This window comes from Carassius auratus, unplaced genomic scaffold (assembly GCF_003368295.1).
Source record: "Carassius auratus strain Wakin unplaced genomic scaffold, ASM336829v1 scaf_tig00027103, whole genome shotgun sequence".
Classification (NCBI taxonomy): Eukaryota; Metazoa; Chordata; class Actinopteri; order Cypriniformes; family Cyprinidae; genus Carassius; species Carassius auratus.
Genome location: NW_020525567.1, coordinates 529,781 through 554,883, shown reverse-complemented (window position 1 = coordinate 554,883; position 25,103 = coordinate 529,781). Strand labels below are relative to the sequence as shown.

Below are 25,103 nucleotides of genomic sequence, written 5' to 3'. Positions count from 1 at the left end.
TGACGACACTCACGCACCGGACTGACGTACTCCGACGGCGCGTCGCGCTCAGGGCGAATAAAAAACTCTCAATCCACCGGGACCGTCATCACCGAACCCAGGCTCCGTGATTTCGCCTGCACTTACAGCGCCTGGAGACGTTTTCCAGCCGCGTCTGAACACTTCAAAGTGTCTCGGAGTTCGGGAATGTCAGGAATAAACTTCCTGCTGAGCTTCATCCGCCCGGAGTTTCACTGAAGGTGCGCTGAACTAGTGAGTGACCGTCTGAGCTGGACAATCATCGCTCTTCTGCCTCGAGGAAGCTTCTTTCATGTGTTTTAACTGCGTTTCATGTGTCTGAAAGGCTTTATTTGAGCTGTCATCTTAAATATGTGCCTCATGAACCGGGAATATCGGCTGTGAGGGTCTAGAATTGAGGGTTGCCAGGTCCGAGCTATTCCCGCGGTTTCGGGCTACTTTAACACTGTTGTGGTTGTTATTTTTAACCACAAATAACGTGAGATTTAGTACATGTAAACCGGATTTTATTAAGGGAAATATGCCAAAAAATTGTCTTTTATTTCTATAACTCAATTTGTACGGGTGGATGCCCCCCTTGAAACGCATTAGTACGGGTATATTTGTGAAGACTTGGCACCCCTGGACTCTAGAAACCCGCATCTTGTCGGTGAACTCTGACTTTGTTGTTAATGAATGCTGATTTACAGGTTTACTTTGAGCTGTAAGTCTCTAATGGGATTTAATTCAGTCCCGCTGCTCTGATAGAGTTTAATTTACACTCGTAGAGTCTCAGAGTTAATGATTACTGTGATTAAAGCAGGGTAACCAGAAATTAACCATGTTTTTTGCTACACTAACCACAGCTTAACCAGAGTTTTTGGAGTAAAACTGTGGTTATACAAAAAAGAAAGAAAGTAAACATGGCTCCCCCGCTTATACTATAATAATACCATCCTAAGGGATTTGTATTGGGTTTTTTTTTTATTTATTTTTTTATAACTGATAAGAGTTTGATTTACACTTGTAGTACAAATATTTCATGTGTCGCAGTATAAATATGGCATGTGTAATATATTCTAAGAGGGTTTTCCTGCAGCTGTAGAGAAGGTGTGTGTGTCTGTGTGTTCACTTGTGTGTGTGTGTGTGTGTGTGTGTGTGTGTGTGTGTGTGTCGTGGTGATCTCCTGCAGGATGTCGATCTGAAGATGAGCGTGACGTCGTGGTTCCTGGTGAGCAGCTCTGGCTCGCGTCATCGTTTGCCTCGTGAGATGATCTTTGTGGGCCGAGAGGACTGTGAGCTCATGCTGCAGGTCAGACTTTAAACACACTTACAAAATAGTCTGAATAGTTTTATTTATTCATGTTGCTAGAGAATCTAGCAGTTACTTTAAAACAAAGTATTATGTAAGTGCTATGTCTATTTAATCCTTTTCCCTACTACAGTTTACTGAAATGCACAGGAGGGGTTATTAAATATATTAAAAAAAAAATGTTTGGTTATTATATTAAACAAAAACTAAGACTATTAAAAATTGTTTAAAAAGTAGGGTTATTGTAGTAAACTACAAATTTGTGTTATAGTACACTAAAACCATAAAAAAATTGTTATAGTAAACTAACCGTAAAAAATACAACATTTGTATTATAGAAAATGAAAGCCATAAAAAAATAAAAAATTGTGTTATAGTTAACTAAAACCATAAAAAATTTTTTTAAAGAAAAACGAAAACCATAAACAAGAAAAAGTAGAGTTATAATAGTAAACGAAAAACATTTGTTTAAAAATTGTTATAGTAAACTAAAACCATTAAAAAAAAAAAAAAAAATTTTTCTTTAAAGTAGGGTTATTATAGTAAAATAAAATCATAAAAAATTAAACATTTGTGTTCTAGTAAACTAAAACCATAAAAAGTAAAGCTGTTATAGTGAACTAAAACTTAAACCACAAAAAATCATTAAAAAATATATAAATACAATTTTAATTGAAATAAAATACTAAACTTCTTTGACTTCATCTAGTTGCCAAAGCAATATTTTGCATTTTGATTTAGCTTAAAGGCCATGTTGCAGGTTAACCACCACTTTCGATTAATGGGTACATAAATCACTCAAGATATGTATATTATTTTTAAAATGTCTCAAAAATGGGCTTAAAGACCTATTTTTGTAAGTTTTTGGTATTAACGTTTTTTTTAACGGAACTCTGGGATGATGTGATGTTGGGGAGAAGTCGAGGAAAGGTAGCCTCAGTCTAGTATGATGCAGCGTTCCAGGCAACCCGTGTTTTTCCAACCTTAAACCCGTGAAAGTGCACTGGAACGGCAATCAAACCCGTGACTTCCCACCCGTGAACTCGTGTCTCATACTAGATCGATACACTCCGAGTTCCGAGGTCACACAGCACGCAAAACAACGATGACAGCCCCTACGAATAAAACTGCTTACGGATGCAGTGTTTATGCAAGTAGTACACGTTGAAAAAACGATTTTAGGTCAATGCAACGTTGCAATAAAATAAATCATCTAGTTACAATTCCTTGCGCTCAGAAAGTTTGACGAAACTTGCCTGGAACGGTACAAAGTCGTTAGTAGTGGTATGAAATAGTGATTACGAGCTCAAAAACCTGCCTGGAACGCAGCATCAGAACGTGACTGACTGGGATGAGGAAGAGGTGGCGAGAGCCAACATGTATGATGCCCGCAGCCGTGTTTTTTTTTTTTTTACTGTCATTGAGTAGCACCGAGTGAAAAAAAAAATCAATGTTTTCTTTATATCTAGTGGCAGTGATCATGACGTTAGTTCAGATAAGTACCGGTAACCTTTGTCATAGTGTCGTAGTACTGGTAAACTTTGTCTTTTTCATCTAGAAATAGAAGGCATCATGCTAGCTATATGGACGTTTCTAAGCGTTTATCTCTTCCTCCGGTGAATCTATCTATCTATATCTATGTATTTATCTATAATCTGCGCTATCTGAATACTCTCGTCTACCACTCGTCTCTCTAGTCACTCTCAATGCTCTCAAGGCGGCTTTGGTAAATTCTCTCCCCAATGTGACGTGATGCAATGCATTGTGGGGGAAAGGAGACCGCTGCAAGATAGTACCTACTTTTTCGTATTATATTCCGTTTTGTGATACCCAACAACATAAAATACAATGGATAACTGTTTAAATGTGTATTACCAACAAGCAAACTGCACAAATTCGTTAAAAAATTTACCTTGCAACACAGCCTTTAACTTAAAAAAACAAAATCTAAAACTGAAATAAATTAATACAACTATATAGATGTATTTAAGCACATTTTTTAAAAGAAATTAAAATGTAAAAAAAAAAGTCTGTCTGTTGTCCTCTGTCTGTTGTTCTGTCGGTCTGTTCTGTCTGTTGTTCTCTGTCTGTTGCCCTCTGTCTGTTGTCCTCTGTCTGTCTGTTGTCCTCTGTCTGTTGTCCTCTGTCTGTTGTCCTCTGTCTGTTGCCCTCTGTCTGTTGCCCTCTGTCTGTTGCCCTCTGTCTGTTGTCCTCTGTCTGTTGTCCTCTGTCTGTTGTTCTCTGTCTGTTGTCCTCTGTCTGTTGTTCTCTGTCTGTTCTGTCTGTTGTTCTCTGTCTGTTGTCCTCTGTCTGTTGTTCTCTGTCTGTCTGTTCTGTCTGTTGTTCTCTGTCTGTTCTGTCTGTTGTCCTCTGTCTGTCTGTTCTGTCTGTTGTTCTCTGTCTGTTCTGTCTGTTGTTCTCTGTCTGTTGTCCTGTCTGTTGTTCTCTGTCTGTCTGTTCTGTCTGTTGTTCTCTGTCTGTTCTGTCTGTTGTCCTCTGTCTGTTGTTCTCTGTCTGTTGTCCTCTGTCTGTCTGTTCTCTCTGTTGTCCTCTGTCTGTTCTGCCTGTTGTCCTCTGTCTGTTGTTCTCTGTCTGTTGTTCTCTGTCTGTTCTGTCTGTTGCCCTCTGTCTGTTCTGTCTGTTGTCCTCTGTCTGTTGTTCTCTGTCTGTTGTCCTCTGTCTGTCTGTTATGTCTTTTGTCCTCTGTCTGTTGTTCTCTGTCTGTTGTCCTCTCTCTGCTCTGTATGTTGTCTGCTGTCCTCTGTCTGTTCTGTCTGTTGTCCTCTGTCTGTTGTTCTCTGTCTGTCTGCTGTCCTCTGTCTGTTCTGTCTGTTGTCCTCTGTCTGTTGTCCTCTGTCTGTTCTGTCTGTTGTCCTCTGTCTGCTGTCCTCTTTCTGTTCTGTCTGTTGTCCTATGTCTGTTGTCTTCTCTCTGTTCTGTCTGTTGTCCTCTGTCTGTTGTCCTCTGTCTGTTCTGTATGTTGCCCTCTGTCCTCTGTCTGCTGTCCTCGGTTTGTTGTCCTCTGTTCTGTCTGTTGTCCTCTCTCTGTTCTGTCTGTTGTCCTCTCTCTGTTCTGTCTGTTGTCCTCTCTCTGTTCTGTCTGTTGTCCTCTCTCTGTTCTGTCTGTTGTCCTCTGTTCTGTCTGTTGTCCTCTCTCTGTTCTGTCTGTTGTCCTCTGTTCTGTCTGTTGTCCTCTGTTCTGTCTGTTGTCCTCTCTCTGTTCTGTCTGTTGTCCTCTGTTCTGTCTGTTGTCCTCTCTCTGTTCTGTCTGTTGTCCTCTGTTCTGTCTGTTGTCCTCTCTCTGTTCTGTCTGTTGTCCTCTGTTCTGTCTGTTGTCCTCTCTCTGTTCTGTCTGTTGTTCTCTATCTGTTCTATCTGCTGACCTCTGTCTGCTGTGTTCTGTCTGTCGTCTGTTGTCCTCTGTCCATTCTGTATGTTGTCCTCGGTCTGTTGTTCTCTATCTGTTGTTCTGCTGACACTAGAAAGCAGTGTTTTGACTCTTGTTTATACGGTTCTGTTCATCTGTCGTTAATTTAGTGCGTCCCTCTCACTCGTCCCTGTCAAAAGCCTCTTCCTGTCTATTCAAGGTCTCTCGGCCTCTCCCTTTCCGTTTATGAATCACATTCCTCACCAGCCACCAGAGTATGTTCAACCACGTCATTATGACTCAAACATGTTATGCAATGACACTGCATGCAACTTAAATGTATAAATAAACCCTGTACTTAAATCCATATGATGCATGCACAACATGCATGAACACTTGGTTAAATTCACAACAGTGAAGTCCCAGCAGATTTGAACAATGAGCACCAATGAGGCTGTTAATGAATGTGGGTCGATCTGCTTTGATGCATGTAGACGGCTGACTCTGATAATGCGGGTTAATTGTGCCTTCTTGTGGCCAAATGTAAATGTTTGTCTCTAAGTTTACTGCTGGGATTTTCTCCATGGATTAGAGCGTTTTCTGCTCTTGTACGCTGACGATATTGTGCTTTGTTCTTAAAGCTGCAGACAGGATCTTTTAAAGCCCTCTGTCCCACTGTGTAAAGATCTCAACAGGCGTTTTATCACTAAAGTTTGTGTTCTGGTCCTTTGTAGTGAATGCATTGGATTTGCATGCATGTTTATGTAATGATAAGATGCTTTCTGTTCTTTGCACCTTTGCAGTCTCGCAGTGTGGACAAGCAACACGCCGTGATCAACTACGACGCGTCTGCAGATGAGCACCTGGTCAAAGACTTGGGCAGCCTCAACGGGGTCAGTTCACCGGGTCCCCTGCATGCTTTTGCAGTTTCTGCATGCACAAAACCAAATATGGATTTTATATAGGGCAGCTTTAATTCGTTAAAAGTCATGCAATTTTATAAAATAATGGGATTTGAGCTACAATTAGAAATGCACCTTGCATTGCTGCTGCATAAAATCACATTGCAACAGCATCTCTCACACGTCCATTGCATGGTGCATTTTCAACATAATGTGATTTATCACCTAGACTTTGAAAAATGTCTTGCAAATGCATGTTTTACTCTTTAAGCGATGTTTAAGTTTCTGCATGCACAAATGTTTAAAATTATTAGTGCAATTTTGACCAGTAGTATTTAATTTTTTTTCAAACCTGCAAATACAGATTTGATACACGACTGCACTATTTGGATAAAATCAGCACCGATGTGTCCTCTGCGTGTTTTACAAGAGCTTTAGTGCATGCATTCACGAATGCATGTATGGATTTCATATAAGATTGCTTGAATTGGTTAAAATTATTAATGCAATTTTGACAAATAGGGTGATTTACAAACTAGAATTTGAAAAACACCATGCATTTGACGTCTGAGAACGCGTGTGTAAAATCATTGCAACAGCAGCTCTCATGCATGTTTTACAAACTTTTCGGTTTCTGCATACACAAATGCGAATATGCAATATTTTATATAAGGCTGCTCGATTTGGTTAAAATCAATGCAGTTTTAACAAATCATGTGACTTAGAAACTACAATTTTTTTAAAACACCAGGCACAGTGTGTTTTACTCTTAAAGCACTGCAGATTCTGCATGCAAATATGGGTCTGATTTGGTTGAAATTAATGCATTTTTGACAAATAAGGTGTTTTTCATTAAGAACATGTTTAAAATCACATCAAAACGGCAGCTCTCATGCATGTTTCTGCTTTTATCAGACTATCTGTAGTAATTGCATCCATCATTTTTAACCGAATCGAGCATCCCATGCTTGCACTTGAGGATGCATGAACTCAAGCTCTTGTGAAACATGCAGAGGATGCACGAAAAAGTGAATTTAAGTATGATTTCAACTACAATATAATAAATGCTTTCCCACATTCTTTGCAAGAACCGATGTGTAAAACCTTTTTAATATGGCTTTGCACTTGGAATGCAAACATGAAAATAAAGTGAGCTTTAAATCGAAATATCACGTCAGTTTGAAAGATGTAGAGAAAATGTATATTGTATAATCACAATTTGTTTCCCATCACCAGACCTTCGTGAATGACCTTCGCATCCCTGATCAGACCTACATCACCCTGAAGTTATCAGACGTCATTCGCTTCGGATACGATATCCTTTGACTCAGGCTTTTAGATTCTGCTCTCTAACCCTGTCGAGAAACTGAGTAACCTTGCAGAAAAACCATGTGATAATGAGCAGAAGTGTTTGTGCTCCGCTCGATAGAAACGATGCAGGGTCTCGTCGTTGATCTTGAGGTTTTGTCCTGCTGTTGTTGTCTCTCTCTGATTATTATGGGATAGTTTGTGTGTTTGTTCTTGACCGTTCACACACTCACACATCTACATCCTGGAGAGAAGCCAGCACAAAGTGCCCGAGGAAGCCCTCAAGGTAGATTTGGCTCTTATTTCACATCATCTCTGTTTTCCTGCCCATTCATAGGAATATTCTGGATTATTTATGCTGTTTGTTATCATTAGTTAATAAAATATTATGTCACGTAAGCTCAGGCCTGTTAAATATTAAAATCAAGTTAAAATATATATATATATATATATATATATATATATATATATATATATATATTTATACCAAATATAGTTTATACTGATGTTAACAATATTGTAAAAATGTTACCAAAAGCAGAAGTGTGCTGTTTGTGTTTTTGTCAAAGTACTATTTTTTTCTTTTTTAATCTATAGTGTAATAGTAGTAATAATAATAATAATAATATAGACAATTTGTTTATTAATTTAGTGTTATTGTAAAATTTATTTAATAATATTGTTAGAATTATTAAATTGTTTAAATTATAAATATATATACATTTATTATAATTTATTCTAGTTATTAATAATCATAATAATTTGTTAGTCTGTGTTTATTTTATTATTTTATTTATTATTATTATTATTATTATAGAATAAAAAAATAAATGTTAAATGTATTATGATTCTATTAATAAATAATGCAATATTGTTTCGTATTATTATATATTTAATAATATTGTTAGAATTATTAAATTGTCAATGTCAGCGCTTATTATTATTATTATTGTTATTATTATTATTATTATTATTATTATAATTGTATTGAATAAAAAATAAAATGTTGAAAATTTATTATTATTAAATATTGCAATATTGTTTATTATTATTACATTTATTTAATAATATTGTTAGAATTATTAAATTGTTTAAATTCTAAATTTATACATTTACTATCATTTATACTAGTTAATAATAATCATAATAAATTGTCAATGTCAGCGTTTATTATTATTATTATTATTAAACAATTTTTTTTAGAAAATGTATTCTAATAAAATATTGTTATTATTACTGCTATTATCGTAGCATTTATTAAATTGTTTAAAATATTATTTTAAAATAAACATTACTTTTTTAGGCAGATTAAATGCATTTGTATTTATACTTGTGTTTATAGTCATAAAGTTGTAAATAAAACTCTAATCTAAATTGTTTGTTGATTTATTGATGCGTTGTTTGTTTTTACAGTTGTTGTGTGTTGAGAGATTACTCGTATAAATGTTTATTTTATTCTGAATTCAGCATGAGAGATACACCAGTCAACTTCAGCTGAGTCAAGAGACGCCGGGAACCAAGAAACACGTTCAGACGGACGAGAGACGACCAAACTCAGACAAAAGCGAGCAGAAAATCATCACAGGTGACGTGAAGCTCTCTGAGCTGATTTGAGCTCATGCATTCAATTCAAGTTTATTTATTTTATTTTTTTTGTGTAGCGCTTTTTTTTACAATACGAATCGTTACAAAGCAATCAGTTGCATCTCAGTTTGGGAGAAAAATAGAATTTTTTGTGGATAATGTTTTCTCAGAAAACTAAGTGAACAACTAATTGGACTAATTAAAAGATAACCAATTGATAAAATAATTAAATACGATATTTGTTTTGATGTTTTAGTTATTTTAGTACATTAAACTTAATTATTATAATAAATGTTGTCTTGGCACCAAGCTGAAATCTTTTATTTTATTATCCGAGTTAAGATTTAGTTTATTTCTAGGAATGGAAAAGTTAATTTTTAAAATAATTAAAACTATATATAAAAAAACAAAAACAAAAAGATTAAATATTTAATTTGTTTACATGCATGTCATGTATTATGTCGACATTAGCCTAAATATGTAAATGTGTTGTTAAATTATTGCTATAATAACTCGCCGTAAATATTTCCACTGACAGAAAGTTAGGAAATCCTTGGCATAGTGGCATACTGTTTTAAATAATAAATCAATCTTATGTAGTTTACTGTTAAAAAAAATAAAAACGTTTTGGTTTTTTATCTATTTGTATAATTTGTATTCATTATTATTCAACTGATTTTAATTTATTTTCTATGGTTTTTCTATTTTTTTTAATTATTATTATTTTATTTTTTTTAGTCACCAGTTCATTTCAATAATTTAATAAGTAAACGTAAGATCTCAGAGATAATATTTCAGCTGGAAATCCCAGGTGTAGTAGATTACATGTTTAAAAAGATCAATGTTTTGTAGTTTACTTAGAAAAATGGATTTTGCACTGCATGTGTTTTTAGATGGAAACAATAAAAAGGTTTCTGTTCTGAACTTCCTGTGGATTCTGGTCCTGCCCAACTGACTCATGGGATTGAATCATGTTTAGTGTTTGTCTCCTTCTTCTGAACTCAGTTTAATGCTAAAGTTAATTTACACTGGAGTCAGAAACTGTTGCATTACAGACACAAGAGTGCAACATAATAACATTGTTCCATTGTTCTCTGTTGATGGTAAAACTGTCGTCGTGGCAACAGTGTCTGTAGATTAACCCTGCAGTTGCTGGTTTGGGCCGCTCTGATTGGATGGAGTCGAGACGGTCTGCCATTTGTTAAATTACTGTTGTTTTTCTAGCAGCTTCAGGACAGACATGTATAATGTGCTTGAGAGTTTTGCCAAACATTTCATTTAGTTTTAAATCAAGCTGCTGTGCTCACTAGCTCTGACATGAACGGTGATTAAAAATAGTTTGGTTTTTTAACATGGAAAGTGAATAGAACTTTGAATTTATTTATTTACTCATTTGATTCTTATTTATTAGTAAAAAATGTTATTTATCTAGTATTTCATTCATATGTTTTGCTTATTTTATTTAATTGTTACATTTTTATTTTTTATAATCTGTTTTGAATAGTTTTTGTATTTTTATGTGAATTGTAATTTATTGGCTTCTATTTCTAAAATGAGTAGTCACCAGTTTAATTTATTTTTTTATTTTATAATTTTTATTAATTTGGGTTGTATTCATTTTATGAGTTTTATTAATCTAATATAAAAAAAATTTGATGCTTTGATTTTTTTTTTTTTATTTTTTTTTTTTAAATTGGATTTTTTTTTTTTTACAGAAGTCAGGTTAATAAAATATGTATTTTTGTTTATGATTATTATTTTTATTCATCTAGTATTAAGTGATTTTTCATGTATTATTTAGCATAGTTTTTTATTTTATTTGTAATTTATTAATTTTTAATTTTCTTTATATCTAAAATTAGTAATCTCACCAGTTAATTTTATTTATTATTTTTTTTTACTTATTTTTGTTTATTAAGCATTACATTTAATTTTTTATTATTATTATTATTTTTATTAATAATAATAATAATAATATGTATTTATTTATTGACTTTAGAAATTGTGTCGTTCTAATATCAGAAGTTGTTGGTTTGCTCGAACTCTTTCTTGTCCCTCGTCTCTCTTCAGATCCGTCCGTGTCCAGACCCACTCCTCTGTACGGTCAGCCGTCCTGGTGGGGTGAGGATGATGAAGATGAAGCTCAGCGCTGTGATCCGAGCGTCCATGAGCATCTCACAGGTCTGGACGTCAGCTTCCAGATGCTTTTTAAAGTCTATTAAATGCATGGACAGGAAAGCTCCTGAGGAATTCAGAGCTTTAAAACACATCAGACTGGCGAGTTCAGATGGATTAGCGGCCGTCTTAGTCCTGTGAGACGCTCATTGTGTTTTCCCTCCAGTCTTAAATATGTTTTCTTCAGATTAAACCTCAGTTTGTTCCAGTTCGGTCTTAGTTTAGTGCTTTGTTTCATTGTTAAAGACAAACAGAAGTCCGCTTCGGTTTAAATCTCAATGCTTTTATTACTGGATATTGTTATACACTCTTTAGACTGATGCTTGCTCTTATAATCTCTCCTCTTCTGCGTTTACTAACCAGTCATGATGTGATTCATCGATAAATCTCCTCCAGATTTGAATCCAAACTCCGATTGGAGGAGATTTATTGGTTTCTGTTTCATCGTGTCGATAGCGCCACCTATAGTGAAAGATGGTTTATGCACCAGTGTAATTGTACACGTGTTACACCTGGTGTAAGAGCGACCTGAAGTACTTGTCCTTACTAAGGTTTTCTCACAGCAGGAGTGCGGGAAGTAATCTTAAGAAGTTAATTAGCTCTTCTGTAAGTCTCACCTGCTTCCAGATGCATCCTGATCCGGCTTAGTTTGTAGTGAAGGGTGCTTTCGAAAATACTGATTCTGTAAAGCTTCGAAACCCAGTTCATTTTATTTATTTAATATAATTTATTTTTGTGATTTTATTTATTTTTATTATTATTTTAATTAATCTAATATGTTTATTTATTTATTTTATTTGTATAGTTTTTCATTTGTAATTTATTAGATTTTTTTTTTTAGCATTTTTTGTTAGTTTGTGGTATTTATTTGTAGTGGTTTTTTTTTTTTTTATTAAACTATTAAATAGATTTTTAATTGATTTAATTTTGTATAGTTTATTTTTTATTTTAAATTTATTTATTTTTTTCTTCTTTACAATAAGTATTCCTTTTATTATTTTTATTATCTGTCTTTGCAGTTAGTTTGTAACTAACTTAATTCTAAAATATTGATTCTGTAAAACTTCGGAAACCTTTGCGAATCTTGTTTCCTCCTTAAGGTCACCAGATCATTTTATTTTATTTTTATTTATTTTATTTCATTTGAATTGTTTTTTTTTTATTATTTCTTTTGTTTGGTTTATTTTTTATTTCAATTGTAATTTAAAAAAAAAAAAATTTTTTAAATAATATTTATAGTATATTTTTTTTTATTAGTGATCGGTGCAAAACCCTGTGGAAATTTTAGTAAATCCATGAACCCATTGTTTTTACCTGATCAAGAATCAGTTTTATAATATAAACACATTATATCAAGTATTATAGTAGTTTTACTTGTATAAGTAGTTGGCTTGATTACCCAAACCTTCCATAAAACACAAAACAAACTCCTGCGAATTAATAAAATAATATAACGTCTACAGATGAATTTTAATAATTACACTTCTTTTTTTAAGCAACTGGTTTAAAAAAGGTAAAGTTATTATTTTTAATTTACTAAAAACATTTTAAAACTTTTTTTTGTTGTTGCTTAAAATAAATGTAAGCTGCAGTAAAATGTAATGAAATATACTTTCTAAAGGTGTGACAATTAATAGATAAGTATTATATTGTATGTAAATGTGGTTTACACATATTCATGAGATCATATGCATGCTTTATGAGGCATAACTAATGTAATAAAAATACTTTTATAATGGATTAAATATAATGGCTTCAAGTGTTACCAAAAATAATTCAAAATATCAATACACTATGAAAGATATTTAAATAACACTGCTAAAAGGTGTCGTTATTCATGTTTGGGCTGAGTTTTCATTGCGTTGAAACACGTGCACGATTTTATGTGATTCAAAAAGTGAATCATTTTGTGAAAAAAATTGATTTAGGGTTTCCAAAAATACTCCATTTACTGTTCGTTTATATAATCAATCATTACCCCTGATGTCTTCTCACAGAAAACCACACGGATTGTACCAAACGTGAGCTCAGCGTTTCTCCAGATGAACTTCAGGACAAACACGGTTTCTCTTACAACAAGGAACCAAGTTACTTTGAGATCCCCACAAAAGAGATCCATTCAAAGCCCAAAACTGCTTCCCAGGAAGTCCAAGAGATTCCCACAAAAGACACAGAGCACAAACCCCCCGCCAAGCCCTCGGTGGTTCAGGGCCATGCCTCCTTCACCATCGAGTTTGATGAACAAACTCCTGGAAAGATGAAGATCAAGGACCACTTCACCAAGCCCTCCATCCGCCAGAGCAGGAAACCCATCAAGGAGTCGATAGCCAAGCTCCCGGAAGTGATGTCAGTGGAAAACAAAGTGGCTGATTGGTTGTTTCAGAGTGATGCTACTATGATGAGGAGTCTAGAAGAGCAGTCTGGGTCAGACGAGCTCTTGAACAAGACATTCAAAGGTGATAGACAACAGAAAATCATTTTTTAAATGGTTGTAAAGATTATCTGAGAAATTATATGGATTAATCTTTTTTTTTTTTTTTTTTTTATGCGTTTTGGTCTTCCGTTCACTCCGGAAATGTTGCTTCTTGAAGACGTTTTCCTTTTGAATGCAGATTTCGTATAGAAATGTGTTCCTGATATTCACTTCCATAGAGTTGCGGAAGATAAATATTACTTAATTTATTAAAATCTGTATAGTTAATTTTTTTTTTATTTGACATAAAATTTGCAACAATTCCTAAAGCGTTAGAAATAGATTTTTAGTTCAATAATACCACTTAATTTCTTTTTTTTTTATTCAAGAATTTATCATTTTAAAATTATTTTTATTTTAAAGCTTTAATAATTTTGTTTTTTATTTAATAATAAAAAAATGAACATGGAAAATAGAAAAATACAATAAAAATGAATGAACTTTTTTTACCTTGTTTTCCATTTTCATTTTAATACATTTTTATTGTGATTTATTTTTATTTAATTTTATTTCGGGTTACACTAAACAAAAATGAGAAATGTTGCATTTAGGGGTGCACGATAAATATCGGCCGATAATTAATGTCTCGTCAGTAAAACCGGATATTTATCGTGCACCCTTAGTTGCATTGGCAGCTATCTAAAATAAAATTTAACATTTATTTTATTTCAATTAATGTGTTTTTTTTTATGGTTTTAGTTTTAGTTTAACAATAATATCCCTGATGGGATGTTTTGCTGATTTGATAAGTATTTTTAACGGTCTCATGGTTTAAACTCTGTGAGCTTGTGTTTCTAGATGAAAACAGTTTTCAGATATATCTGGACGCTAAATGTTGACCTGTAACTTGTTATTTCTAGATGCACACCATCTTGAAGTCCCTGATTTTGAAGAATCGGAAAAAGCGCAAATGGTTCAGTCAATGTCCAACTCTGTATCACAAAAGATCGATCAGCATCTGGATGGAGAAGATTACCCAAATAACTACACACCAGATTCAAAGAGCCAAGGCAAACCGGATCCCCAGCAAGATTTTGTGATCGAGATCTTTGGCGATACTCAACGGAAAAAGCGCTCGCAGTCGTTCACCAATAACATGTGTTCTCCCGACTTCCAGTCTTCTCTAAAAAGCAAATTAGACAAACTGAAAAAGGGAGAACGTTCCAGCAATAATCCACCCACACAGCAGTTCACGATTCCCCTCAAAGGTTCAGATGGTCCTCAGCGGGCCGGATCTCTCAGACGAGAAAAGACCGAAATCCGTATGAGCACCTCTGACTTCAGCTCCCGCTCTGCATCTAAAACTTTCGGCAGCGTCGGCCGGAGGTCCAAATTATCGCAGGACTTTGCTGCGGAGTTGCTTAGGGTGTCGAAACCCAGTCCTGCTCCCACATGGGACAAGAACTCGACTTGGGTGAAGACCCCATCTTCTAATGTTGGACCCTCCGTGACAAATCAGAGTTTTCCTGCTACGTCTCATACAGTGAATCAGTCAATCAGATCTCCCTCTGCACCAATGGAAGACAACAATACAGAGGCCAAACCTTTGGTTCCCAAGCAGCAGGAAGAGGAGGACAGTTTAAGTGATGCAGGTACCTACACCATTGAAGCTGAAAGTCCAGACAAAGAGGTTGTGGAGGCACGGCGCTCGATCGATCAGGTACTTGACATCATATTCAAGGAACCGATATATCGGTCTGTTACTTGGCTGATATGCACTGTAAAACCTAACGCTAGCCTTTTATAACATTTCAAGCTTGTTTTGAATAAGGTCAACCGATAAATCAGCCGATATTTGGCTTTTTGATTTAATATATATCGGCATCCATTGGCCATCCTCTATTTTATTTTTGGTTGATATGCACTGTAAACCTTAATGCTAATGTTTTCTAACATATCAAGATTGTTTTGAATAGAGGTCAACCGATATATCAGCCGATATTTGGCTTTTTTTTTTGTATATTGCAATCCATTGGCTGTCCTTTATTTTATTTTTGGCTGATATGCACTGTAAACCCTAACGCTAGTGTTTTATTAAATTTTTAAGCCTGTTTTAAATAGTGGTCAACCGATATATCAGCCGATATTTGGCTCTTTTTATTTTTTTATATTGCAATCCATTGGCTGTCCTTTATTTTATTTTTGGCTGATATGCACTGTAAACCCTAACACTAGTATTTTATCACATTGCAAGTATGTTTTGAATAGTGGTTTATCAATATTCCGGCCAATATTTGTCATTTTTTTAATATCGGCATTAGCCATTCACTTTTTTTTGGCTAATATGCACTGTAACCACTTACACTAGTTTTTTTTGCATTTGAAGTGTTTTGAATAGTGCTCATCGGGCATTAATAATTTTTTCTTTGTGACTGTCATCACTATAAAAATTGATTTATCTGTGTATATCTGCGAGGTTTAAAACACCAAATAGTTATGCTATGACAGGAACAAAGAGTCTCTTGCTTGCTCCACCCAGGCACGATAATATTGTATATCGTCGATCTCACGGTCTGACGATATGACGATTTGAAAAATAACCATATCGACCAACACTACTGCCAAGTAACTAAATCTTTATTTTACAGATAAATGTTTTTATCAAGATTTTTTTTCATATATATTCATTTTTTAATTATATTATTTAATACATTTTGTAAAATAAATCTAGATTTAATTCCAGCAATTGTTGTGCATGTTTTTTTGTTTTGTTTTTTACTATCTTTGAATTAAATGTGATATCATATAAATCGGCTTTTATATCAGCCATCAACCACTTATAAATATCGGCTAAATATCGACATCACCTTTGAAAAAAATCCATATACTTCGTCCACTAGTTTTGAATAATTCATCCAGTCAAGAGTCAAGGAGTTCCAGTCATTTGGGAACAAACATATTCATGCATGCTTTATCATTAACAGGTGTTTGGTGTTGGTGACAACAGCCAAACCTCAGCAGCAGCAACAGTTAAGCCTATAGTTGCTGACACTGAGGGTCACGATAGTCTTCTACTCAGTGAGAATAGCTTAGGCCCAAAATTGGGTCTATACTCAACAGATCTTAGTGACACAGCCAAGGGTCCTGTACAGGTAAACTCACTCCGGATCTTGGGCATCAGTAGATCTATCTGTCATCTTACTCAATCACCACAATCTAAGAATTTTTCAGTGTGATTTGGATCTTTCTTTGGGATCTTCTCAAAGCTGTTTTGATGACTTGATGTCTTTTGCCTCTTTTCTGCTTCTGGATGATTATGGGATGGGTGATTTGAATCTTTGAAGAGCCTGGTCCCTTTTTATGGTTGAGATATTTTCATTTGGTATATAATGATATATAACTTCAGAATTTTTGTAATCCGTATTTGATAATATATTTAATGTTGAATAAGGTTTCTGGAACATTCAGACAGTAAATAATTTTAAGGATCAATAAAAATGTTATATGACATTAATAATAATAATTATTGTTATTTTAATAATTTTTATTGATCTTTCACATTCATATGCTTTTATTTAACAGACAGATACTATCAAGCCTAACAATTTTATTTTATTAAAAATTAGGGATTTTTTTATTATTATTTTTTATTAGAAATTAAATTTAACTTCATATAAAATAGCTGTAGATTAACATTATGAGAGTATTAATAAATATTTGGACAATATTAATTCAGATATTTACAATTATTTTTTTAATATTTGTGGTTGGATCTAGAAGGATTTAATTCAAAGTTTACTTAAAATATATGATACACAGGGCAAGTTTACTTCTATAGGATATTTCATACACTGTTTTAAATAAAATAATTTAATAAAATAAAGAGAAAATTCTAACTTTTTTTTTTTTATCAAAGAAATGTAAAATGTGTGTATTATTTATATATATATATATATATATATATATATATATATATATATATATATATATATATATATATATAATAATATATTGGCTGTTTCTTGAAATGATTTCAATTGATATTTTCACAAATATTTGCAATATTTGTTCTTAGCAGTTCTGAGAACTAAATTTTTAGTTTGACTTGAAAGATAAACTTACTTAACAGATAAAGTGAGAATATCTCAACATGACTGGGTTTCCATTTTTAAAATGCTATGATGTAGTAAGCATTTGCATCTAATCAGTCAGTTTTCTCTTTTCTACAAATACAGTCGATGACAACATTAACGCCCAAAGGCACTAGGTGGATTTCTCATTGGGCCAGTTTGGCTGACACCTATTCAGACTCTGGTCCTGCTTCAGGACTGTTTGATATGCCAACACAGGTTGATCTTTCCACCGGAGGTATGGATACTTTGCTTGGTTCAATAGTTTTCTTGCCTTTTGTCTTTTCTAGCGAATTCATTTACCCTGTTTGTTTTAAAGCTGGTGAAAAGAACATCCACCAGGTCATGCTTAACCGAAGGTCTGACTACTCTGAATCAGGCCAGAGCAGCAGATCAAGACGAGTTCTGCCTCAGGTTCCTTCAAAGGAAAAGATCCAGACACCTCCACCCACGATACACATCCAGCCGGACACTTACCTGTCTGGTGTGGAGAAGAGTTTGCAAGATCTGAAGCAAAAGTGGGATCCAAGGAAACTGAGCGTACAAGATGATCTAGATCCGGACAGCTTGAGCGACGCCAGCAAATCTGATGATGGCTCTGTGGTTGAGCAATGCAGGACGACTCCTGATTCGACCCAGAAGACATGGAACCGGTCTATGAAGACCAGTCCAGAAGAGGCAAAAGACCAGGATTCACCTATCAAGTTCTCCACAGCAACGTTAACACGACAGCAGGGCAACCTTAGCAAAAGCTACTGTTCACCACCCAACATTGATCAATCAGTTGACTCTCTTGGTGGAGACAATTCAGTTTCCATTGTTAGACAGGAAAGTTATACCACAGAAAGGGCTAGCGACAACATCCACATGTCCAGATTGCCCCAGATATCTAGTCAACCTTCTAGCAAAGATGCTTTTAAAGGTGTAAGCAATCAAGAGACTCATTCCTACCTCAAAAACAATGAGCATGTTCTAGCATCTCTGGAAGCCAAGCTTCTGGAGCAACACCAGCATCAAGACAAAAACGGTCTGGAGGAATCCCTCTCGGGAGAATCGGACACATCTAGTACAATCAGTGGGAAAAACGCTTTCGTTTCTGTGCCTAGGAAGCCAGTGGTCCTCAAAGGACTCTTAATAGGTTTCAGAAAACATAAGACCTCTGATGATCCATCGTCTGAGAAGAGCCAATCCGGGATAAAGGACAGCGATGGCAAGGCAGATCCAGGCAAGAATCGTTTTCTGCTCCGTCGTAACCCTAGTTCTCAAGACTTTGGGGCTGATGTTCAAAGTCCCACCACACAACACTTGCCAGACGCCGTCTCCGACCAAGAATCAAGTTCACTACCTTCCAAAAAGTACACTATTCCTCTTCAAAAGGAAGGTACGAGCAAATCGAAAGTACACACTGCTTTAGCTCGCTCCAGTAGCCTCTCCGCTCCAAAACCGACAAGGGCTTCGATGCTTCGTCGAGCCCGTTTGGGTGAAGCCTCCGACAACGAAGGCACCGAAACCGATCGGACGTCTCAAAACTCTGACGTCAACCCCTCGGCAAACAGTCGAGGCGCTCAGGAGAGCAAGAAGCTTTCTCGATTGGACATGTTGGCTCTACCCAGGAAAAGGACGAGCTCCTTTAACACACCAAGTGATGCAGAGTCTTCCAAGAGCCGGACGGGATTTTCAAACCGCAGCACAGAGTCAAGCAACACTGTTCGGAAAGCTTCATTGCTGGATCCCAAGGCTCTTCTGCGAAAGGTTTCCAATGCCGTGAACAGACAGCCGATCATCCGCGGACGCTCAAGCAGTGCCAAATACGCCAGTAGCAGTGACAGTAAGTATCATGCTGCTGAAAGAGTTTTCTGTTCGCTTGTTTCATAGTAAGATTACCAGAAGGTTGGTCAAATGTTAGGCAAATGTTTCCTAGATGGCTATTTTTGCTTTGCATCCATTTATCAGAGTGATGAGCTTCCAAAATAACAAAAGTACAAGACATTTCTGATCTAAAATCAAGTTCTTTCACTGTCTCTGAATGTCTCTTCCAGTGGTCATTGACTTGATTTGTGTGCATTTGTTTAAGCAACAACTGGGCCAATGACCATCTTCGACTAACAAGACCATGGTATTAGTTTCCAATTTTACTAATGTTTGAAGTAGCAGATAACCAGATTACAATACTTAAAACTTAACAGGCAAATTGTGAAAATCAAGGTAATTAATATTAACCGTTCTTCTGGGCAGTTGAACCCTATTGATGAATGGGAAGTGGTTTTTGGTTTTTCGGGTGTCTTCTCACATCTCTGTCTCTTTCTCCTCTTGCTTTTTTTATTTTGGTTTCTCTCCCATCCTTGGTGTACCAAACACTCCTCATTCCCAATTTCCTGGGCCAAGGCTCCAGGAGGCATCAGAAGGGTTCAGACTACGCCTCCACCTCGGAGGACGACTATGAGTCTAACCATAGCACCCCTAAACATAAACGCTCCCATCATTCAGGATCCCAGCAGAACCCCAGAATCCAGCCGGCAGGTCCGATGCGAGCCATGCCCTGCTCGAAAGACTCCGAGGGGGAAGGACACGAGAGCGACGCCTTCCAGAACTGGACGTCTCATAGCGCTGAGATCGCCAGGTGGGGAAACGCCAATAAAGGACTGCAACGACCGATTATTTAGATAATTAATCGAATGATTATTAGTCTATTCAACGATTATGTAAACAGTTAATCGATTACCGTATTTTTCGGACTATAAGTCGCACCTGAGTATAAGTCGCATCAGTCCAAAAATACGTCATGATGAGGAAAAAAACATAAGTCGCACTGGACTATAATTTATTTAGAACCAAGAGAAAGCATTACCATCTACAGTCGTGAGAGGGCGCTCTATGATATCAAGTGTAGACTACAGGAGCACTGAGCAGCATAGAGCGCCCTCTCGTGGCTGTAGACGGTAATGTTTTCTCTTGGTTCATGTCTCTTAGTTCATTTCTCTTGGTTCATGTCAAATTAATTTTGATAAATAAGTCACACCTGACTATAAGTCGCAGGACCACCCAAACTATGAAAAAAAGTGTGACTTATAGTTCGGAAAATACGGTAATTGGGATTATTCCAAGGAATTATTGACAATTCTTTCACCGATTATTTGAATAATCTGCGAATGTTTCAACGATTAATCGGCTAATCGATGTTTGTTCCAATGACTTATCAACGGTTGTTTCGATGATTAAATGACTAATCTGCAATTGTTCCTACAACTTATTGATGATTGTTTTTATGATTAAGCCTAATTTACTAATCTACAATTGTTTCAACAATTAAATGTAAAATTATTTTGACGATTAATCAACTAATTTGCAACTTTTCCGACAGTTAATCGGTAGGCTTTGATCATTGAGCTTTTGCATTTAGTTAAAATATTGAGTTATACATATTCTAACTAATACTTAAAGCAAGGTGACCGAACCATATAATTCCAAGGGGATGATATATGAAAAATTAAATTACTGATTTAATAATGCGGTTAGCATTGCATTATTATATACTTTATTAAACTATAGATAAGACAATTTCAGATAAACCATATATTGTCATAGTTGTGTGTTTATTAGTCACGTCGAATTAATGAAAGCAGTGAAATCAGTTTATTCAGATGCAGGGTTTCTTCTTTATTTTATATTATAGGCATATTTGGGATTTTTCCCCGTGTGAGAGCGCCCTCTGGCCTTCGGATGGAGATTTACTGCTGATCACAGAACCGTGCTTCACTAAAGATACTCATGAAAATCGCAGCTTTTGCCTCATCGCGTCTATGATTTCATTTTCAATTTATCATGCAGCCCTAACAGAAAGTCAATTAATTATAACTGAAAGTAACACTGATACTGTTTTTTTGTTTAATGCTATAAAGCTGAATGTAGCCATCTGCAAACTTAGACACATTGCTATTATCAGATGCTTTCTTAACTGCTTTTTTCTCACTGTTGTCATATTTGCTGTGTTTATTTTATTATTGAGAGGGAAGCGCCCAGCACATATTTACACCTTCATCTAAACATCTCTCAGAGCAGCGTCGGGATGTTCGCTAATTGTAAATTACTTATTTTAACCACCTAAGCGAAGAGCGAAAATGAACTTCACAATAAGTATATTGGGGTCTTTATTCATGGCAGCATTTTTTGTTTGTAGTTTTGTAAAACTTACATCCGTCGTCTTCTGTTGAATTGCCTCTAGGAGGGCTGAATTAGTCTTGCGCTACACTCTGGTCAAATGGTGTTACTGCAGGCCCTTACATTAGGGCATATGATACTGTTCAGCAACAAATATATTCGACTAATCATTTCAGATCTATACCAGAATGACACGCTTATAAAATCAGCAATCCATTTTATTCCAATTTTATTTAAAAAATAATTGGCAAATTAACAATATTTCGTTTTACTTAAAATCTCAATCAGCTCTTCTCTTCCAGAGCTATAGCACTAGGTATAATAATCATGCAGAAAGGAGAAGCTTCCAGTTCTGTTTCTCAGTAAATAAGTTACATAATGACAAAAATAACTTCTTCTTATGGTTTTAATTCAAGCATGATTCTGTTGCTTCAAAAAATGATTACTTGTTACATCTAATGCTTTTTTTTAACTGTGATTTTATGTTTTTGATGTCAATTAAAAAAAAAAATAAGAATCCAAATAATGCATATTCTTTGTTAGATTGAGTCAAGACTTAGCCAAAGATTTGGCTATTCTGGCCCAAGAGATTCATGATGTTGCTGGAGACACAGAAGCTCAGAGTGCTTCAACAGACAAGACGGGACCAGCCACATCTACCCGTGAAGAGGTACCGTTCATAATGTTTCTACGTTCAACAGGGAGGCTTTTATTTGATCAAGAATACAGTAAAAATAGTGAAATGTTTTTACAATTTAAATTAGCTGTTTTCTATGTGAATATCTGTTAAATCATAATTTATTTCTGTGATAAAAGCTGAAATTTCAGCATCATTGCTCCATTCTTCAGTGTCACATGATCTGAGAATTTTACAGAGAGTGATTTTCTACTTGAGAAACGTTTCAGAATTTCTGAATATTAAGTACGCTGTTGTTTTCATGCTCTTTCAGTTGCGGCACCAGATTCCAGAAGCCGGTCTGAATTTCCAGAAGGAATCTCCTGCTGCGACGGCTGACGAGTCTGAGCACATCGTTAGTAATGGACAGCGCATGAGAGCTAACGAGGTAGCAGCGCTTCTCTTCTCTTCAGGTTTACATCAGGAGTTGTAACTCTATTTGACCTTTAACTCTCCTCCTCCTCCTGTCAGCTTACACTGAACAATACGATGCTGAATCCAGTGTCCCAACTGTCTCTCTCCATCAGGGAAAACACAGAGCAACTGACCGAGAAAATCAAGTAAGATTCATTTGCTTTTCACATGTACTTATTATGATACATATATTTATATGCTGTATTGTTTTTCCTGTATTCTTCTGTTTTTTCTGGTATTTTCCGTTTTTCCTGTATTTTGCGTTTTTTCCTGTATACTTCTGTTTTTCCTGTATTTTTCAGTTTTTCCTGTATTCTTCTGTTTTTTCTGTATTCTTCGTTTTTTTCCTGTATTCTTCTGTTTTTCCTGTATTTTTCAGTTTTTCCTGTATTCTTCTGCTTTCCTGTATTTTTCAGTTTTTCCTGTATTCTTCTGTTTTTCCTGTATTCTTCGTTTTTTCCTGTATTTTTCAGTTTTTCCTGTATTCTTCTGTTTTTCATGTATTTTTCGATTTTTCATGTATTCTTCGTTTTTTTCCTGTATTTTTCTGTTTTTCCTGTATTCTGTTTTTTGTATTTTTCTGTCTAAGCAGTTTGAGAAGGTGCATAAAATGTATAAGTTTATTATTATTACTGGGATGTAATGTACAGGTTTCATTCTCGTATCTATTCTTTCAGGATTTTATTTCATAATAAAATGGATGTTTTGGAAGAAATTGAAGCGAACATCAATAAAGCTGATGATTCTCCACCACTGAAAACATCAAACAAGGTGTGTGTCTTTTATGCCTCCTTTAAAATTTTACAGAGTGCTTTGTATTTATTTATTAATTTATTTTATTTATATTATTTATTATTTATATAATATATTTTATTTATTTTTTAATTCAGGGGCTGTATTAGAGAAGCAGTAAATGATCGTGGTTCATATCAGTGTAATTTTAGTATAATTCATATACTATTATATTTTTATTATTATTTTGAATGATTTAATTTTTATATTTTCTGTTAGCATTTTTATTTTAGTTTAACTAATTTTGTTGTGTTTGTCTTTTTTTTAATAAAATGTGTTTCCAAACATAAACTTAATAAAATCTTAATAGTTAGACACGCATATAGTTGAAATGGAAAAATAAAAAGGGGTTAAATTAAAATGTTTTTTTTTTTTCCACTTAATACTGCTTTTACTTTTTTATGCTTCTTTTTTTAGTTAACTGTGGTTCATATCTAAATATTTCTAATGCTCAATGGTTTTAAATCAATAAAAAGGTTTTGCTCGTCTTGTAGGAAATTGCATCAATTCTCCGAGAGCTGCAGAGAGTCCAGAAACAGCTGGAAGGTCAGTACATCCAAACATAACACTTTTTTTATTAATTTTTTACCAGTTCCCACACACTCAGAAAAAAAGGTACAAAAGTTGTCACACAACACCTTTGTACCTTTTGAAAAGGAACCGCCCCAGTGACAGCTTTTGTACCTTTTTTTTTTATTCTTTCTGAGAGTGCAGTGTGTGTGATATTAACCCTCACTCGTGTCTCCTTCAGTCATCAACACAGTCATCGATCCTCGAGGAAACCCTGATCTCAGTCGCACGCTTGCTTCAGCTGGGGTCCGTGGTTCCAGAGCCGCGTCCCATCGCCGCATGTTTGGGAGCACAGACCCGGAGACTCCCCCGATGTGACGACACGCTCCCAAAAACCATCACTAGTCACTTTGAGATGATCTCAGTCGAATCAAACCTCTTTCACATGTTTGACACACATTTGCACTTTTCTATTCCTCACAACAAGCCTGGATGGAGATCTCATCTGCTTGTGGCTTTGAGAAACCGAAGGATCTGGCATTAAATGTAAAAACACTGGTGTTGATTTTCTTTATCTTTGTTATATCGATGGTTGTTTATGGATATGTACGGTTAAGTAATTTATATGATTATTTAAATCACTTTGTCTCTGTTGGAAGGTGTTTGTATGTTAAAGATTAATAAAGAATTAAAATGCATGAGTTTTGTCTTTTTACTGCAAACAACCTGAAAGTGCATGCTGAGATGCATATTTAGGTTTTATATATATATATATGTTTGTGTGTGTTACCAGTTTTTTTTTTTTTTTTTCAGTATTTATTTATTTTTTTGATTTTTGTCTGATTTGAGTTTAATATCATAAACGCTTTACAACCAAAAAAATAAATAAATAAAAAACATGTTACTTTAAATAAAATTAAAATGAACTGAAATTGAAACTGAAACTGAAATATATAATATAATACAAGTTATATAAATATAAAAAATAAATTCAAATATAAAAAGAAACCTATTTATTTCATTTTAGCTATTTACCAAGGCAACATTTCTTATTTTCTTTTAGTTTAATTAAAGTAAATAAAAGCAAAAATAAAGCTGAGATAAAATTAAGAAAACTATAAAAATGTATTTAAAAATAAATAAATAAATACAACAGACTAATTAAAACTTTAACTAAATATAAGGTGAAAACAAAAATATATATATGAAAAAACTAATCCAAAATATTAATAAAAACCACAATTGATACTAAAATTATTTTACTGGAATTATTTTGTTTATTATTTTACAAATATTAGTAATGCAAAAACGACACAAAAAAACTGAATAGGATTTTGATTTATATATATATATATATATATATAT

General features: G+C 34.6%; 1 protein-coding gene across 5 annotated transcripts; it reads left to right on the top strand.

Annotated features, from left to right (window-relative positions):
- LOC113079040 (centrosomal protein of 170 kDa protein B-like) lies at positions 1 to 24,436 on the top strand. 5 transcript variants are annotated; one of them, XM_026251221.1, is made up of 19 exons: positions 1 to 239; positions 1,190 to 1,309; positions 5,480 to 5,569; positions 6,815 to 6,893; positions 7,114 to 7,172; positions 8,354 to 8,471; positions 10,541 to 10,651; positions 12,643 to 13,101; positions 13,979 to 14,778; positions 16,043 to 16,210; positions 17,288 to 17,426; positions 17,508 to 19,016; positions 19,574 to 19,808; positions 21,890 to 22,016; positions 22,297 to 22,410; positions 22,494 to 22,582; positions 23,114 to 23,207; positions 23,723 to 23,774; positions 23,980 to 24,436. In XM_026251221.1, exons 2-19 carry the CDS (start codon positions 1,205 to 1,207, stop codon positions 24,114 to 24,116), a joined length of 4,485 nt encoding a protein of 1,494 aa, XP_026107006.1. In that variant the 5' UTR covers positions 1 to 239; positions 1,190 to 1,204; the 3' UTR covers positions 24,117 to 24,436. The 5 variants fall into 5 exon arrangements, with proteins under 5 accessions (XP_026107006.1, XP_026107007.1, XP_026107008.1 ...); XM_026251222.1 differs by having other exon boundaries at positions 1 to 252; positions 17,294 to 17,426; XM_026251223.1 differs by having other exon boundaries at positions 1 to 252; positions 19,676 to 19,808.
- Positions 24,437 to 25,103: the final 667 nt, after the last annotated feature.

What these genes read in the sequence shown, in the direction of transcription:
- LOC113079040 (XM_026251221.1), top strand. Translation starts at nt 1,205, where the DNA reads ATGAGCGTGACGTCGTGGTTCCTGGTGAGCAGCTCTGGCTCGCGTCAT. An exon ending in CGTCATTCGCTTCGGATACG is followed by an intron (nt 6,894 to 7,113) that starts ATATCCTTTGAC and finishes GACCGTTCACAC; the next exon opens with ACTCACACATCTACATCCTG. An exon ending in AGTCCAGAAACAGCTGGAAG is followed by an intron (nt 23,775 to 23,979) that starts GTCAGTACATCC and finishes TGTCTCCTTCAG; the next exon opens with TCATCAACACAGTCATCGAT.